The 17,480-nt window shown below is 35.0% G+C and overlaps 1 protein-coding gene across 1 annotated transcript in view; it reads left to right on the top strand.

The window, feature by feature from the left end:
* LRP1B (LDL receptor related protein 1B) overlaps positions 1-17,480 on the top strand; it is a 1,678,044-nt gene that overhangs the window by 1,624,114 nt on the left and 36,450 nt on the right. The window contains exons 85-86 of the mRNA XM_065928990.1: positions 6,880-7,054; positions 11,664-11,768. Of these exons, the coding sequence (XP_065785062.1) occupies positions 6,880-7,054; positions 11,664-11,768 (280 nt within the window). The remainder of the gene's footprint in view (positions 1-6,879; positions 7,055-11,663; positions 11,769-17,480) is intronic.

The raw sequence follows: 17,480 nt of genomic DNA, 5'->3' as shown, positions 1-17,480 counted from the left end.
ATTAGCACAGATTAATTACATTTCACTATTTTTTCTTCTTCCTATATGCAGAAATCTCAATTGTTATACCATTCAGGTCAGTAAAATGATCAAAACTTATGAGCTAGAATGTTCCAAACTAAGGAAGATTTTGTTGGCAGTAATTTATGCAGGCTGTTGCCACAGTAGATATTGTTCAGATCAGTCTTCGTAGCTTTTTAATTCCTGTTGTAACCTCACGGTTGGGTTGTCAGCTCTCTGAGAGCTAGTGTCCTGTCTTGCATTTCTGGGTTTTTCTCAAAGTTCTCAATATACACTTAGTCACACACATGTCCTCAGTAAATAATTACATATCCACCACTTCCATTTTATCAACATGGTGTTCAAAAGTAGATCAATTATATTGTCCCACATGCTTTTTTTCCCCATAAATTCCAGGCTGCTGCTGTTGAATTCATAAAAGCCAATCTGAGTAGACTCTTATCTTCAACCTTTAATCTTTAACTCCTTCCCTATTTTATCCCCTTGAACAAAATGTCTCTTGTCAGCTGTATTTTCTTTGAACCTTTCTTCTTTTAGTTTATCACACTTTTTTTTTTACTTTTTCTCAGTTCCAATAATTATTAAGGTAAACATAAAATTTGAAGGAATAAAAGATGGTTGTTTTTGTAAGGAAAGTATATGTGTATATGAGTGTGTGACTGCATGTGTGTCTGTCTATGTGTCAGAAACTAGAAGATGATCCCTTTGTGGTACACCTTTGTGTTAACCAACTACCAACATTCCCAACTCTTTTATTCTTTGGGAGGCATTAAGTTTTTTATTTAGATTTGTCTACTGATTCATAATCAGTAACATTTCACTTAATCAAAACTGAAATATGAAAAAAATGGAGAAGGCTATGAAACTTCTGTAATAAATAATTGACAGAATGATAAATGAATCATTAATAAAAATACTAATATATTTTAGTTAAGAAAATGAGTATCTACCTTATAAAAAGATTACTTTCAAAATGTTTTTAAAGTATTTTTAATGTTTAAAGTGGTTAGCTGTGTAAGGTAAGCAATTTCAGTGCTCTGGGATAAAAAAAAAAGATTGTTTTTCCAGTTACAGCTTAACTTCTCTCTGTTTCTGAGCTTATCAAGAAAGACTCTTTAGAACTAAAGTGAACAATTGCATACCATAGGAACCTTCTCATATAATATTCTTCTTTATACTTTGTTAAATTTCTGCTGGATTGGGAAGTGCTAAAGAAGTATTTCTTTTAGCAAATAAATAACTGAAGGGATAGAATTTAAATATGAGTGATGCCAGTGGTAAAGAATTTGCCTGCTAATTCACAAGACAAAAGAGACAGGGGTTTGATCCCTGGGTCGGGAAGATCCCCTGGAGAAGGAAATGGCAACACATTCTAGTATTCTTGCCCTGGAATTCCCATGGACAGAGAAACCTGGAAGTCTACAGTCCATGGGGGCTCAAAGAATTGGACACAACTGAGTGACTTAACACCATGTAGTGATTATTTGAGAGTATATAGAGATAGGAGCTTCCTGGTAGTTCAGCTAATAAAGAATCCATCTGCAATGTAGGAGACTCCAGCTTGATTCCTGGGCTGGGAAGATCCCCTGGAGAAGGGATAGACTACCCACTCCAATATTCTTGGGCTTCCCTTGTGGCTCAGCTGATAAAGAATCCACCTGCAATGTGGGATACCTGAGTTTGATCCCTAGATCAGGATGATCCCCTGGAGAAGGAAATGGCTACCCACTCCAGTATTCTGGCCTGGAGAATTCCCCCCTATACAGTCCATGGGGAGGCAAAGAGTTGGACCAAACTGAGCGACTTTCACTGACTTTCACTTTCAGAGATGGGACACAGATAAAAATACAACATATATTTATGCACGTTTTACACAGATGTGTATAATTCAAAGTGAATTATGACTGAAAAGAGAATGAGAGAGAAATTAGGTAGGTTTCCTAAGACTTATTGTGCATTCCTATCATGATATTGAGGCAATTACAGAAAACATGAACTTTGATTGAGTCACCCAATTTGGAAATAGAGAGCACCATCAGATGTTCTAAACTTTTTCCTGGGCTTACATATATCATGTTATGATTAAACTTGAAATAACAAAGTTTTTGAAGGAATTATTTTGACTTCCAACTTACAAGTACCCAATGCTTGTTTGATAATTTAAATATGACTTGCTGAAGTCTCCTATCAAGTAAGATCTACTTTCTTCTGTATTCAGAAATCTTGGAGTTGAATAAATAGGGAAGACTTTAAGAGAGAAAGGAAGGGAGGGAGAAAGAGAGAATGGGAGGGAGAAAGGAAGAAAGAAAGAGGTTTGAAGAAGGGGAGGACACGAGGAAGAGTGAAAGAGGAAGGAGGAAAGTGGGAGGGAGGGAGAGAATGTACATTCAACGTGTTGGACCCTACAGGACTAACAGAGAAGCAGAAAACAATCCAGCAGACTTGTAATTCAACATCTTCTACATGCTCCACATCTGAAGCCTAATAATGGGAGATAGAAAGCTTTCATAGAAAGATATTAGGAAGCAACTCTGGCCAGGCTAGAATATAGTAAGCAAGTCTCTGTCCTTAAGCTTCAATTTTGCATAGAGTGCTAAACACATAAACTGGGAAAAAATGAAATGTCTTTATTTGAATATCTGTAGAGAAAGATATCTGTTCTGAGTCTAAAATTATTTCTGCCTTTTTTAGAGGGAAAACATGGTATGACGTAACAGTATGCAATTTGTAATTATTTAACTGTATATTCTAACACCTGTTTACAATTTTATCTTAAGCAAGCGTTTTTGTTGTTTTTTTTTTTTAACATTCTTTAGGTTCCATTTTTAGGCCGTGAGGCCAGTCAGTAGCATTGAATAATGTGCATCTGACATGCTTCAAAATAAATTAAAAGCATTAGAGAATGGAGAGTTTCCTTTAAAACATAAAAAATGGACTATGAATTCCTTTTAAAAAAATTATCCGTAAAGAGAAAACCTATTAGTATAGTAATAGGTTAGCAAGCAATAGCTAGCAATAGTATAGTTAGCAAACTAACCAGAATTTATGAAATATTCTTATTGTAGCTTATATGCCATTAGATTTAAAAAGAAATCTTTCTGTGGAAGTATAATGTACATAGAATGTTTAAAATCACAAGTATATAGTTCAATAAATTATTCCCAGGTGTACACATCAGTGTAAACCAACGTTCAGGTGAAGAATGAGCATTATTATTGTATCAAGTGCTCCCTGGTGTTCATCACTGTCCCTTTCTTTATCTTCAAAATAACTCCTTTTGACTCTTAAAACCACAAATAAGTTTTGCCTTTAGAACTTTACATAAATAAAAACATACTACAAGTATTTTCTGTCCACTTTTTTCCCTCATTATTATTTTTGTGAGATTCTTGCATGTTGTTGCTTATAACTAACATTTTCATTTTTAATTTATCTATTTCAATATATTTTTCTTATAATGGACATTTACATTATTTTTAGCTTTTGGCTATTTCTAAAAAGATTTCTGTGCATATTGTGGACATGTTTTGTGCACATGTGCATGCTTTCTCTTGCATATACAGTATAGTAACAGTAAAAGTGCTAGGTCATAAAGTATGAGTAGGTTCAAATTTGGGGCTTTCCCGGGGGCTCAGCAGTAAAAAATCCACCTGCAATGCAGGAGACAGGGTTTCGATCCCTGGGTTGGGAAAGATCCCCTGGAGGAGGGCATGGCAACCCACTCCATTATTCTTGCCTGGAAAATTCCATGGACAGAGAGTGTGATCCATGCCATAGGATCACAAACAGTCAGACGCAACTGAACACAACACACACACAACATGTTCAAATTTAATTGTTGTTTAGTTGCTAAGTTGTGTCTGACTCTTTGTGACCCCATGGACTGTAACCTGCCAGCCTCCTCTGTCCATGGGATTCCCCAGGCAAGAATACTGGAGTGGGTGGCTATTTCCTTCTCCAGGGGATCTGCCCAACCCAGGGATCAAACCTGTGTCTCTTACTTGCCAGGCAGATTCTTGACCACTGAGCCACAAGGGAACCCCTCAAATTTAATGTAATTGATACTGTCAATTATTTCCCAAATCAACTGAGCCAATTTATATTCCCACTACTAGTGTTATGAGAGTTTTTGCTGTTAGTCATCAATTTGGTGGAAGTGCAAAGGTATTTCTTTGATGTATTAATTTGTATTTCCTTGAATACTAATGAGTTGTGTTTATTCCCACATCTTTATGTTCTCAGTGTAAACCAGATTTAATTTATTATCTGCAATTACTTTTAATTAGTAAATTGTAGGTAAGTTTTTAACTTTGACCTTTAGCATCCTAAAGTGCTAAATACATGCAAGATAAGTGCAAGCAAACTGTAACTTGCTACAGTATGGTATAGGGCAATCATCAACCCTCAGGATGCTAACTCAGCTTTTCCTAGTTTCTTAGGTCTTCTCAATGAAGTGATTTTAAAAACAAAGTGGTTCAAAAGTTTAGATTAAAATTACATTATAATTAGGGCTCCCAAAGTTAGTCAAGAAATAAGCTACTTCAATCAAATCAAATCTATCTACAACTTAGACAATGTAGTCCCTTGGCTACTCAGATTATTTTCAGATCTTACATTCCCTAGTTCCCAAATTGTGTTTACTCATCTGATCTCATGGGTTTCACCTGGGCCTCAATTCTGATCTAGAATTTGGAATTCAGGAGTGGTAGTGGATGAAAGGAAAAAACTGGAACCTGCATTTGCAAGTTAGTCACATACATGATTCTGAATTATCCATTGTGGGAAAAAAAACCTCATAATATGAAGATCTTGGAAAGATACATCAGCTGTTTTCTATATCCCATCAGGAAAATGAATCAGGACCAATGGATGAAATTTAAAGCAATTAGAGACAATATTAAAAGAGCTCTCTGTCAATAAGTTGTATCTAGCAAACTAAGGAAAGTTGCTCTTTAGAGATTTTTGCATAGTAAATGGTATTAGATGATTATATAGGCCACTGTTAATATATTCTTCACAACTATTAATAAAAACAGAATTTGTGTTGTGTACATTATCTACCTGCCAAGCCTAGAAAAACTACAAATAGACATCATAATGGACAGACACTAACATTGATTTAATTTTTAGATCTTTAAGTCTCTCACCCTTTGAAAGTGCTTCTTTTCTTAAACATAGCCAAGACCCTTAGTAATAAACTTAAGCTTTGAATCTCAATAAGGGTACTTGGCATAATGCAACAGCAAGCATAAGAATGCTTGAAATAAATTTCCATAAATATGAAGCAAGCCTGTCAATAAATTTAATTTCTGTCTGATTTAATAAAAGGCTAGATAAATATACAAGCATGAAAGTTATAAATTATATTTAACTTTTTTTACCCACAACAATCATCTTATAGCAGATTAAGGTTTATAAATTGTGATTTTTACCTCATCTAATCACGCTTAATATTGCTTCACAATTAGATAGCTATAAGGAAATTGCATCTTCAAACACTAGGTCTGCGATCAATTCACTAAGTTCTTCTGCTTAAGATTACTTGTATTAATACTATAAATTTCAATATTGTGAATGTGGTAAATTAAAAAATATTGATGTGTCAGTATATGTATAGGCTTGTTTGTTTTTCAGAAGACAAGCAAAATGTCTAATTGCAAAGTCAATGTGGTTCTTATTAAACGGTCTTTCTTTATTACTGATGTTCGAGAGATATGGAAATATTTGAAGAAGTCTTCCTTAGTAGTTGAGAAAATTGTCTGAAGTGCTCAGTAGGAAACATCTTACAAAGCAAAGGGTTCAGGCTGCATGGAGGTTTTTCCTCTGACTGATGAGACGTCAGGTTCTCACCTGGGAGGAGGAAATGGCCTAGACTTCTTTTATCACTTTCTATCCATGATGGATCTGTTAGTCTTCCAGTCCACGATTCTACTGGGGCTCCATGAGAGGCACAGCTCTATCTGCTTACCTGCCCAGGTGTCTGGAAATACTGGCTCTTCTGGCTCATGAGGTGGTGGTGGGGTTTAGCCTCTAAGTCGTGTCTGACTTTTGCTGGCCCCCTGGACTGTAGCCCACCAGGCTCCTCTGTCCATGGGATTCTCCAGGCAAGAGTACTGGAGTGCGTTGTCATCCTTCTCCAGGGGATCTTCCTTACCCTGGTATTGCATCTGGGTCTCCTGGCTCAGGTAGGGAGAGGCTTCTTTCCACTCCATCAAGGGCTAGTTAGGGAGTAAGACTCCCAAACTTACTCTGTTCTTCAGATGAAAAGAGCTGTAAGAAGGAACAAAGATAGATGACATCTAAAGAAATCTTGAGGATTTATGTTCATTCCAGAATAGCAGAAATATTGCTCCTTAGAAGGAAAGCAGAGAAAACTTGAGAACTTAAATTTTAAAATACAGGACTAATAGAGTTTGTCACTTAGTATTATATCAATATAACTAATATTAGATTATATCTATTATATCAACATAATATATTATATCAATACAACTTATATTGATAAGGTGTACCAATATAATATCTTAGCAAGATGAAATGATGGCAAACTCAGGCAAAAAGAGGAATCAATGGTATTCTTAAAGAAATCTGGTTACATGTAATTACAAGTTGCTCTTGTAAATTAATATACTTATCCATTGACCATTTTAAAATATTAAGTAAAATGGTAACATTTATTGTGACTCAAGAAAAATATCTTGTAGGATTTCTCTGGTGGTCCAGACTCTAAGCTTCCCATGCAACGAATGTGGGTTCAGCCCCTGATTGTAGAAATTCCACAGTGTGGGGGGCAAAAAAAGAAAGAAGGAAAAATACTTTGTAACACAATTTTATTGCTATATTGTTCATTCTTTCTAGATGTGTGTCATCACTACTGTGTGAATTCTGAATCCTGTACCATTGGAGATGATGGAAGTGTGGACTGTGTCTGTCCAATACGCTATGAAGGATCAAAATGTGAAATTGACAAATGTATAAGGTGTCATGGGGGACATTGCATTATAAATAAAGACAGTGAAGATATATCTTGCAAGTAAGTAGATAGCTAACTTAATTTATAAAAGCATTTGAACCCAAAAGGACATAACATTCTGGCAAAAAACAATGAGAACATTGTAAATTATTATTTTTTAATTAATTTTTTTACTGAAGGATAATTGCTTTACAGAATTTTGCTGTTCTCTGTCAAACATAAACATGAATCAGAAATTCAATATGGCAAGTGTTCCATTATCTCTCTCTCTTATTCTTTTTTTGCCTACAAAGAGAGTTCAATTCATTTTGATTAAACCAAAACTTATTCAAAAATTGTTAACATACTTCTGGGAAACATGAACACTTATCATGTAATAATATGGCCAGATCATTCCCTCTATAGAATATCCCTAATAGTAAACAAACACAAGTGAAATGCAACATACCTTCAAATAGCTTATGTAACACTTCTAAATTAGAATAGCTCAGACTTTTGCTTCATCATTATTATCAGCAATGAGTATTTGCCTTTCTGGTTTTACAAAGTGATCCTCTGGGAAAGAAGCAAAAGACCTGTTGAATGGAAACAAAATTTAATCTTTTTATCTGACTTGGAAAATTATGGTCGAAAATAAGTAGAAAGAATGATGCTTCCTCGGAAGCCACTACAGTTAAGACATCCAACTACATTTTTGTTACACTGCCTTTTGCTCTTTGGCTTTGAGATCAAGTGAATGGAAGACAGAACTTTGCAGCTAAAGAGTGGCCTTCAGTTTCTGTCATGAAACAGATTTATGCCACAGAGGTTAGAGATCAATTCTCACTCTGAGCTTCTTTTCACAACCTTTTAAAAGAAGGGCTTATAAATGACTGGGCTCTACCATTTGCCCTGTGTGTGTGTGTTTAGTCACTCAGTTGTGTCCGACTCTTTTTGACCCCATGGACCATAGCCCACCAGGCTCCTCTGTACATGGGATTCTCCAGGCAAGAATCCTGGAGTGGGTTGCCATTTCCTCCTGCAATCATTTGCCCTAGGACTATAATAAATGAGAATATGTGATAGAAAAGCACACCTTAAAATGTTCATGCCACTGCTTCCACCAAGACGGCCTCTGCAAGGGTGCCAGCCCTGAGTTATGTTACTCTGCCAAATAAGGTCCAATAAAATTTTATTACATACAGCATCAGCATTTTTTTCTTTTTTATTTACTCTCATTTTAGAATTAATCTATGTATGATTTGTGTTGTCATTATAAATGACATTTACTCAAGCCTTCAAATTGGGCCATTTGAAAGTACATTATTTTTCAACTAAAGTCATTGAAAAATATGACTAATTATAATACATGCCTTTGATAAGTACATAAAAGTAAAATGCATTTTTATTTAAACTATCAAAATCATGTTTGCTCATTAAATTGATGAGTTCTTTGTGATGAAACTTGAGCATGGCAGAACTTGATTTCAGTTCATGAGCATACAGCTTTCTTTATGTTCGGTGTGTCATATCAGGAATGCCCTGTAGAATCTTCTTTACAATCCCACTTCATTCACCCAGGAAATTGTGGACTGTCGTGTAAGAGAGGCTGAGAGGCATAGTTTCCAACCCAGCTTATCTTGAAGAAGCGCATGTAGAGACACATACTGTTTCCATCACACAGGCCAGTTCCATGTGAGGAAGGAAGGGCTGGATCCTTAGGACCCTCACTATTGCCTACTGTACAGACAATACTGGTTCATCCAATCTAGAAACACTGGAACCCATAACCTGAGTAGACTTTTGAGGTCCCACATTACAGTTCCTGACTTAAATATCTTTTTGGAAAACTATATGTAAGAATGGATAAATAACAGTTGCTAGCAGTGAGTAGATAGTGGAAGTTTAAAAATAGGAGTATATTATTTGATTTATCAGATAGGCTGTAATAACATATGAACATGACAATGCAAACACGACTCATTGTGTATCTTAAAACATTCGATAAGTTTGTTTTTATTTCTGTGATACTTTTCATGCTAGCATTAAATAAAGCTTATAGCAATGTTGGAATTTCTATTTCATGGGTAAAGAACTGACACTAAAAATCACAACTGACTTAAACTCTTTGTTCAAATGAGAAAAATTCAAGATGCGTGTGTATTTGTGATTTCAAATACTGATGTGTTCCTAATGCCAAGACTATGAGCTGTCAACTACAGTAGAAAATAGATACTCTGTCAAATATAATGAATATAATCTTTAAAACAGAACTAATTGTGTATTTTTCTCTCTTCCTTAGTAAGTACTGATGAAGAAATGCTTGATCATAATTTTGAATAACCTAAATAATACCACTCTGATGTCAAATTGTTATGAGAATTCTTTCTGCTTAATGGACAACTAATTTTGCTAATTACAAATTGTGCATGCACGGGTGCATGCATGTAACATTCTAAGAAGCTAAATCATAATGAAAACTACATTAAAACATAAGCTGTACTATTTGATGTCCTACAATGACTTGGATAATGTATATTTCACATTTGAAATGTCTACAAAATCTGTCTTAAGTTTAGGATTCAAAGAAAACCTTTAGAAGGAGAACAGGGAAACATCTTTTACAATTCTTGGAAGCAAAAGTTTAAATGCAATCAATAATTAGAATATTTTCTCTTTTAAAGGATGATGTTTGGTGTATAGTTATCTTTCTGTGGAAAATTCTTTAATGTATAATGAGCTAATTTTTCTCTTTGATGTTGTCCCTTTGATTGAACATGAAACTATAACTTTCTGTTCTTTGATTTTCAAGGAGGCTGGATATGGAGAGCAAGGAAAAGTCTCCCAGCTTCATTTAACAGATCAGACACCAATGCCATTAAATATGCACTTGCCTCACTTTGCTTCCATATTCAAATGTCCCTATAAACCACAAAGAATGTGATATTCTTTGTTAAATCTTTGAAACTTTAACCGTTGCCTTCTTCCCCACATGTGTTTACACTTTCATATATCTCCACTTCCCATCTAGAAGATAATTGACTTACTGCTTCTGTTCATCTTGAAAAGATATGTGATGTTTAAATCCATGTTCTTCTTCAAAAAAATCTTTATATAAAATTCCTGGGAAAGTATAAGCATGATTGGTACATTTCCATCAACCCTACCACCCACACTAGGTCAAATAAATATGCAAATAATAAGTAAACTGTAAGATAGTCAGTCAATTATTGCAGATATCTACCCTATCATTGGGCTTCCCTGGTAGCTCAGCTGGTAAAGAATTGGCCTGCAGTGCAAGAGACCCCCGTTCGATTCCGTGGCTGGGAAAGATCTCCTGGAGAAGGGATAGGCTACCCACTGCAGTGATCTTGGGCTTCTCTCATGGCATCTACCTGCAATGCAGGAGACCTGGGTTTGATCCCTGGGTTGGGAAGATCCCTGGAAGAGGGTATGGCAACCCTCTCCAGTATTCTTGCCTGGAGAATCCCCATGAACAGAGGAGACTGGCGGGCTACAGTCCACGGGGTTGCAAAGAGTACAACATGACTGAGCAACGAAGCACTCAGCCCATCACTGGGCATTACCCTTTGAGAGATGTGTTGCAGGAGGCATCTTTAATGAAGAGAAGCAAAGTGATCAGTCAGTGATATTTCAACCTGATTTCTTTATTGAGGTTATGTCCAGATTTATGGTGATACCATTGATTATTTCATAGCAGTTAGTGCTGACATCATCTCGTAACCAGAGTATCGACATGATTTGTTGGCCAAGGCTGTTACCATACTTCTCATGGAAGAGGTTTCCTCAATAATTTGGAATGTCAATGCACTTGACTCTGTTCCCCCAACAATTTTCAATGTCCAATCTAATAGTATTTATTTATTTAAAAATGCAACATGACAAGTGAGAAATTTCTGTACTTTTTCTATTCTTGTTATCCTTTTTCTTTTCCATGTAGCAGTAGGCACAGTTTTTTATTCTTATCTCAGACAAGCAATGTACTGTAAATTAGAATCATTTCCAAAATGTTTCCAAGAAAGCCTACCTCATTACTTTGTTGCCTTATTGCATATTGTTCCTATAACATTGCTGTTTATTTTTGCAATGAATTGTTGCCTTTTTTCCTTTAGCATAAAAAGAGTTTGACATTAATTACAGTACATATTCAGGGATAAACAGTGGGATAAAAGTGACTACAGGATAGTTCTATACATTTGGGCACAATGTGGAGTCTAAAACTCATAATAGTTCTTTGGACCAGACTTTTCAGTTTAGAAGGGATAGCTGAAGCATTTGCTTCCAGAGTATTCAATAATGTGGTTTATAAATAACAAAAAAAGTCACCAAACTCAAGTAGCATGAAAAGGAAATAAGATACTGATGCTAATATCTCTCTGAAGTGTAAATGACAGATCCTAGAGTATATTTTTCACACCTGTATCTAACTATATTATGTTTTATAGTAAACAAATGGGTTGAAAATTTGAAAATTACCAAAAGAAAAATTTTATGTCATCATTCTGTTAAAAAAAAAAATCTTCGCCTCCAGCAAGTCTTTCTGAAAACCTTTTAGCCAGCTGCTTCATTATTCTTCTATGATGAATATCCTCATCTATAGAGAATTTGTGTGAGCTTTCAACAATAATCATGCCAATAACAATGAGATTTTTTTTCTCTGTTGCTGCAGCTGCACTAATGGAAAGATTGCCTCTAGCTGCCAGCTATGTGATGGTTACTGTTACAATGGTGGCACGTGCCAGCTGGACCCAGAGACAAATGTACCTGTGTGTTTGTGAGTATTTTATAACACTGTGGGCATTTTATGATATGACTTTAGATGTGCATGGAATCCCTGCTCTATTGTTCTCCATTCTTGGGGTAACATATTTTAAATGAATGTTTCATGCACATCTCTGATCAAGTATTGTTCCTCATTGGTTCATGTACTACAGAACTGTCCCCTTCATTAATTTGCTATTGACTTCATAAAGAAGAGCTCATTCACTCTTTAGCATCATACCTATTTCAAAGATTCAGAGATCTTTGAACTTGGAAATGCCTGCAAAAATACTTCTAATTTAATTGACCTTATTTAGATGTGTGAAACCCAGACATAATCATATTTATAAATGCTTTGGTACTTAGGGCCACTCTTTTCCAAGTATGTAAGGTGTCTTTTCAAAAGTATAGTATTAGTTGATATTTGTGTCAGGTTTAGAGTGTTGTATTATTTAAACCTATTAACTCTTGTCTCTTTTGAAATACATTGCATTGAATCTGGGTTTCTAAATCTTTGGAAGTATTATAGATTCTCTACTCCTGAGAAAATCTGGAACTTAACATTTTTTCTTTTCAAACCCTTGATTATCCAGAGTGGGAAACTTAAAATAAGACTATTCAGCTTATGTGACTTCTATTTTGAATTTTATCACTGCTTAACCAGAAGGATGATGCCCACTTAGGATTCACATCTGCATTCTGTTCCTCTCATTGTCAGAGTAGACTGTGATGAGTGTGTATGAGAAAGAAGTGAGCATACCTAAGAAAAATTGTGTTGATATGTTACTATAAATATCTCTGTATGAAATGAATTTGAAATATATTTGGGAAAAAAAGTCAGACACTTGATTTAGCTGTATTTTACTGAAATTCTGCAGATGCTCTGTGGGGTTTAAAAGTCAGCGCTGTGACCAGAAAGAGAACCCATGTGATCACTACTGTCAGAATGAGGGGATTTGCACTTTAACTGCGTTTAATGAGCCGAGATGCAAGTAGGTTTAACCTTCCATTTACCGCTAAGTTTTGTGTGACATCATTTCAGGCTGCAGTCCGTTGGTTTAAATCATGAACATCCACATGCATTTCACAGTGTGTACCTAATCTTGGGGTTCATCTGTGTCATACATACTTAACCTTTGCTTTGCTCATGGACACGTGTATGCACCACGGTCAGCTAGAGTGTCTAGAAAAATAATGGAGGGAATGAAAATACTTGTGGAACTGTCTCATAAAGATATATTTGCTAGAATAGTGGCTTTTAATTAGACAAGGACAGAGCAGGTGTTTCTAGACTCAATTACTATACTAGATGCTATGTTTGGAAAAGTGGCTTTTATTTAGTAACTTTTTACTTCAAGTACTGATGACACACATTGGTTTGGTTCCCAAGATTTCAGTGTGAACTTGTCTTACTTTAAACTAAGACTTCTTTACAGAAGAAATGGGTATATGCTAAAGTATTGCAGAAACTTCATTTCTTAGTAATTCACATCATTCTTTCTTGATTCAGTTTGTTCTTAACAAATACATTCATTTCCTCTGAGAAATTTCAGGGACCACATTTTGGGTAACTAGGAGCCTTCATAACAATGCAAGTTACTTTTGCATCTTGCATTGAGCTTTAGAGATGAACCATAGCTAACATCCTCCTTAAAATCCCACGTAAGCAGAAGTCTTGATTGGCAACCCCCAATAATACCATGTGGCAGTGTCTCAGGGTACTTGGTGGCTTTAAGGCACAATGGTATTAAAATTCAGATGTTTCATTTTCAAAACTCTGTAATTTTTTTCATAGTCATCTATGTTCATTGGAGAGGTTCAGCACAAATACCTGATGCACATTTGTGTATCTTCATTTCTATCTGCCTTGGACTTAATTGAAATTTTGTCTCTGTTTTGATTTTCTACACCTTAAAATTTATTTTGATGGTACAAGTAATGCTTACTGAATCCCTCAAACTACTTAAGCCATGAAAAGAAGCATAAAAGAGATGATATTCTGTAGTGCATTCATTAATCTATTCACCAAATATGTATTGATAACCTATGATGAGGGAGACCTTGTGTATAATTAGAAGTATTAATAACAGCTAAAACTGGCTTAGTAAACACCTCATTGGTTCTAAAGTCCATGCCCTGGCTAAAACTCTTGCTCTGTATTGCTTTCTTTGTGTTGACTAACTCCAATAAGGTTTTTATTTTTGAAGAACATGAAATTCATTTTGGGTAGATGAATGGATTTTCAAAAGTTAAAATACCATTTGACAATTGTTATAAAAGAAATATGACTGAAGTTTGTGAAAAATAGCTGAACAGAGATCAGCTAATGATGACTAGAGGGAGAGAGAAAGGCTTAACAGATGAAGTGATATTTTAACAGTATTTTGAAAAAATGTTTAGTAATTTTATGGGGGGCAAATGGCTGAAAACCTTTCTTGAAAGAGGAATAGCACAGTCAAGAGAATAGTTCTGCAAATAAAAATGAAGGTTGTTGAGATTAGAACACAGGCTATATGGTATAATGGGGAGGGGAAGAATACTAATGAGATGTTTGTGGGCCAGATAATGAGACATATTTTATGCATGACATAAGAGTGGGTTTATAGAAAGAAGACTGGAGGATTAAGGATGGAATTCTAGGAGACATCAGTGTTTGATACTGTGTTATGCAAGAATCAACAAATGTAAATGAGAAGAAATAGAATGTGGAGAGAGCTTGTCAAAGAGTAGGTACCTCCAAGTCAAAGGAATAGAGCATGTCCAAGAATATCAACTCCAGACACTTCAAAAAGGATAAGAATTCTATGTGATTTATTGAATTTTACAAGTAGATGGTCATTATGAGAGATGTTTTGCAAGTGCTATTTGGTTGAAAACAGACTGTAAATGGGAAGGTGAAAGGAAAGAGAGTAGAAAAAAAAAGTAGATTCCTTTCTGAATCCTTGACAGTGGATTAAATGAACGAAAAACATGGTAATTTCAAGGGGAAGTGGGATCTAGGGGAAAATATTTTTATGACAAGGAAAATGTAAATATAAAGAGGATCATTCTTTTACTAGTTATTAAAGACTATTGTTAAGGAACTATGAAGGATAGATGATTCAGATTTTATACTCATTTTTCCTAGAGGTGAGATTTGTAGAATGTGGAAAATTTCCTAGTTTCACTTAAGTATTTATAATTCATTTGGTACTAAAATGTAAATAAATAAAAATAAATTTAGTATAAACTGTCTGTGCTCATACAAAATTTCTCCACCTAAGATAATATTAAGCCCTCCAGACATCTTTCTAGTGGTTGAGTTTCCTCATAAGGGGAAATTTTTGGAAGCACAGATTTTAGCTTCAGATTTCAATTGGTAGTGGTCATATATCTTTAATGAAAAGCCACTATGTATTATTTCATTTAAAAGCCTTTCAGGAAACAGAAATTACTTTAAGAGGTAAGATAATAATTTTATTGGTACTACATTATTATTTTTTTTTGTAGAAGGAAAGCTTTTAATTGTGCATAAGTTATACATTTCTGGAAAGTCTATAAAGCATTCAGATCTATGAGGTTGACAGTTTTTTATACATAGAAATTTTATTACCTTATCTTTCAATTTAAGAAATAGATTTGTTCTTTGAAAGCCTTCACTTTTGTCTCTTAATGGCTATTTTCACTTATTACTATGTGTGAAGAAAAAGAAAACCCCAAAGAAAAGCCTAGGAAAAAAATGAAAATCGAATGCTTTTTTTAAGGTTTATTTGGAGAGACTTTTGACATTAATTAAAGTAGATGTATTGAACAATGTTAAAGCCAAATTTTAAAAAATGGATAGGTATTATTTTGAAAGCAATGCATTGTTAAACAATTTTTGCTGTGAGATACAGAAATTTTTAATTCTGTGAACTCAATAGCAAGTTAACTATGTCTTCCTTCTTCTTAAATTTCTCCCTAGGATCAGACTTTTATTTATATTGACTTGGAATTATTTTTAAAGCGTAGACTAGCCTCCACAGGACTATCTCTCAGAAACATCCGCAGCACATTTCACCTCTAGTAGCTACCCTACTCTGGAGAAGGAAATGGCAACCCACTCCAGTATTCTCGCCTGAAAAATCCCATGGACAGAGAAGCCTGGTAGGCTACAGTCCGTGGGGTCGCAAAGAGTCAGACACGACTGAGCGACTTCACTTCACGTCGCTTCAGCTACCCTACTTCTCCTATCACTGCAGACACAGATGCATATAACAACCTTGCCACATAGCCATGGGACCTTTCCACACCTAAATTTCTTTGCTTACATAGCTCACACAAATGTCTCTCCTGCCTTTTTCCACTTCAATCTTCTCATCTCATTAATCTCAAGTCAAGATTACTCTTTGTATATAAATAGTAAATATTACTTGACTTAACTGAAGCTTTTTTTTTAAAGATAAAAATTAAATATTCAGCGTTCACCAGAAAAAAAAAAGTAATGGATATATATCATATATCACATATGTTATATATTGATGTATATGTATATTTGTATGGAGAGAGAGACATTTATTATAGGAATTGACTAATCCAGTTATGGAGGCCAAGAATCCCAGGATCTACTGTCTGTAAGCTGGAGAACAGGGAAATCTGGTGGTATAAATAAGTCCAAATCTGAAGGCCTAAGAATCTGGGAATTGATAGTATACATCCAGTCGAAGTCCAAAGAAGCAAAAATCAGGAGCGTGGATATGCAAGGGCAGGAGATGATGGATGTCCCAGCTCAAACGGAGAAAGCAAATGTCCCCTTCCCCTGTCTTGTTGTTCTATTCAGACCCTCCAGCAGGGTCACAATTAAATACTTGTGCTTAATTTTTCTCTATGATTTTATAATCTATTTCCTTATACTTTAATGTATATCAGGGCATATATGTAGCTTACTGGTGCCTAACTTTTCCACCTATTTCTTAATATGAACACCTAGTTTAGGAGAGCCACAGTCTGTAAGTACTAGAGTCCCAGGTGTCTGTCCCTTGGTTTCTCCCCATCTTGCCTTTTTAGATAACAAAAATGCTGGCAATCTTTTTTTACTACATTAAATTCACCAGCAAATTTGTATTAAACACTGACTATATCCCAGAAAACAACCTAGGCACCAAAGGTTATATCAGTGAACAAAACAGACTAAAATATTTGATTAGTGAAGCTGAAAGATGAATGATTACTGTTATTGGTGGAACTTGGGAAATATTTACTTTCTAAAAATAAGTTTCTGTGCAATTCACAAGTCTTTTTCAAAAGAAAAAGCCAAGTTTAAAGTCATTTTTTGTCCACCAAAAAGGGAGAACCAAAAAAAGTCTAACTCTCAATATTACACTGCTTTTGAAGTCATATCAATTCTGGCACACACTGTTTTGAAAATAATGGTATGACAGAATTCCAAGACATTTCTCATAATATATGTTATTGCTTCTTGCACATAGGAGGACCAATTCTCCATGTGATCAAAAACAATTTAGCACTGTTAGTTTTTATGTTTTACTTCTTCATTTCAAGCAGAAGCTAAAAATAGCCTGCTATGAGCTTGAGGATTTTCCCCAAAATATTCCTGTTTCTCTTTGTTTCTGGGTTTGTTGGTTGTTTGTTTTGGTTTGGTTAGATTTATTTGGGCATCATTTTTTTTTCTCGCTCTCTCTTTTTTTTTTTTTTTCCTTGAGAAACATGGTTTTCCATGCAATTATCTCCTTTCTCTAATCATCTG

This window comes from Muntiacus reevesi, chromosome 3, assembly GCF_963930625.1.
Source record: "Muntiacus reevesi chromosome 3, mMunRee1.1, whole genome shotgun sequence".
NCBI lineage: Eukaryota > Metazoa > Chordata > Mammalia > Artiodactyla > Cervidae > Muntiacus > Muntiacus reevesi.
This window is presented reverse-complemented; position numbering and strand designations above follow the sequence as displayed.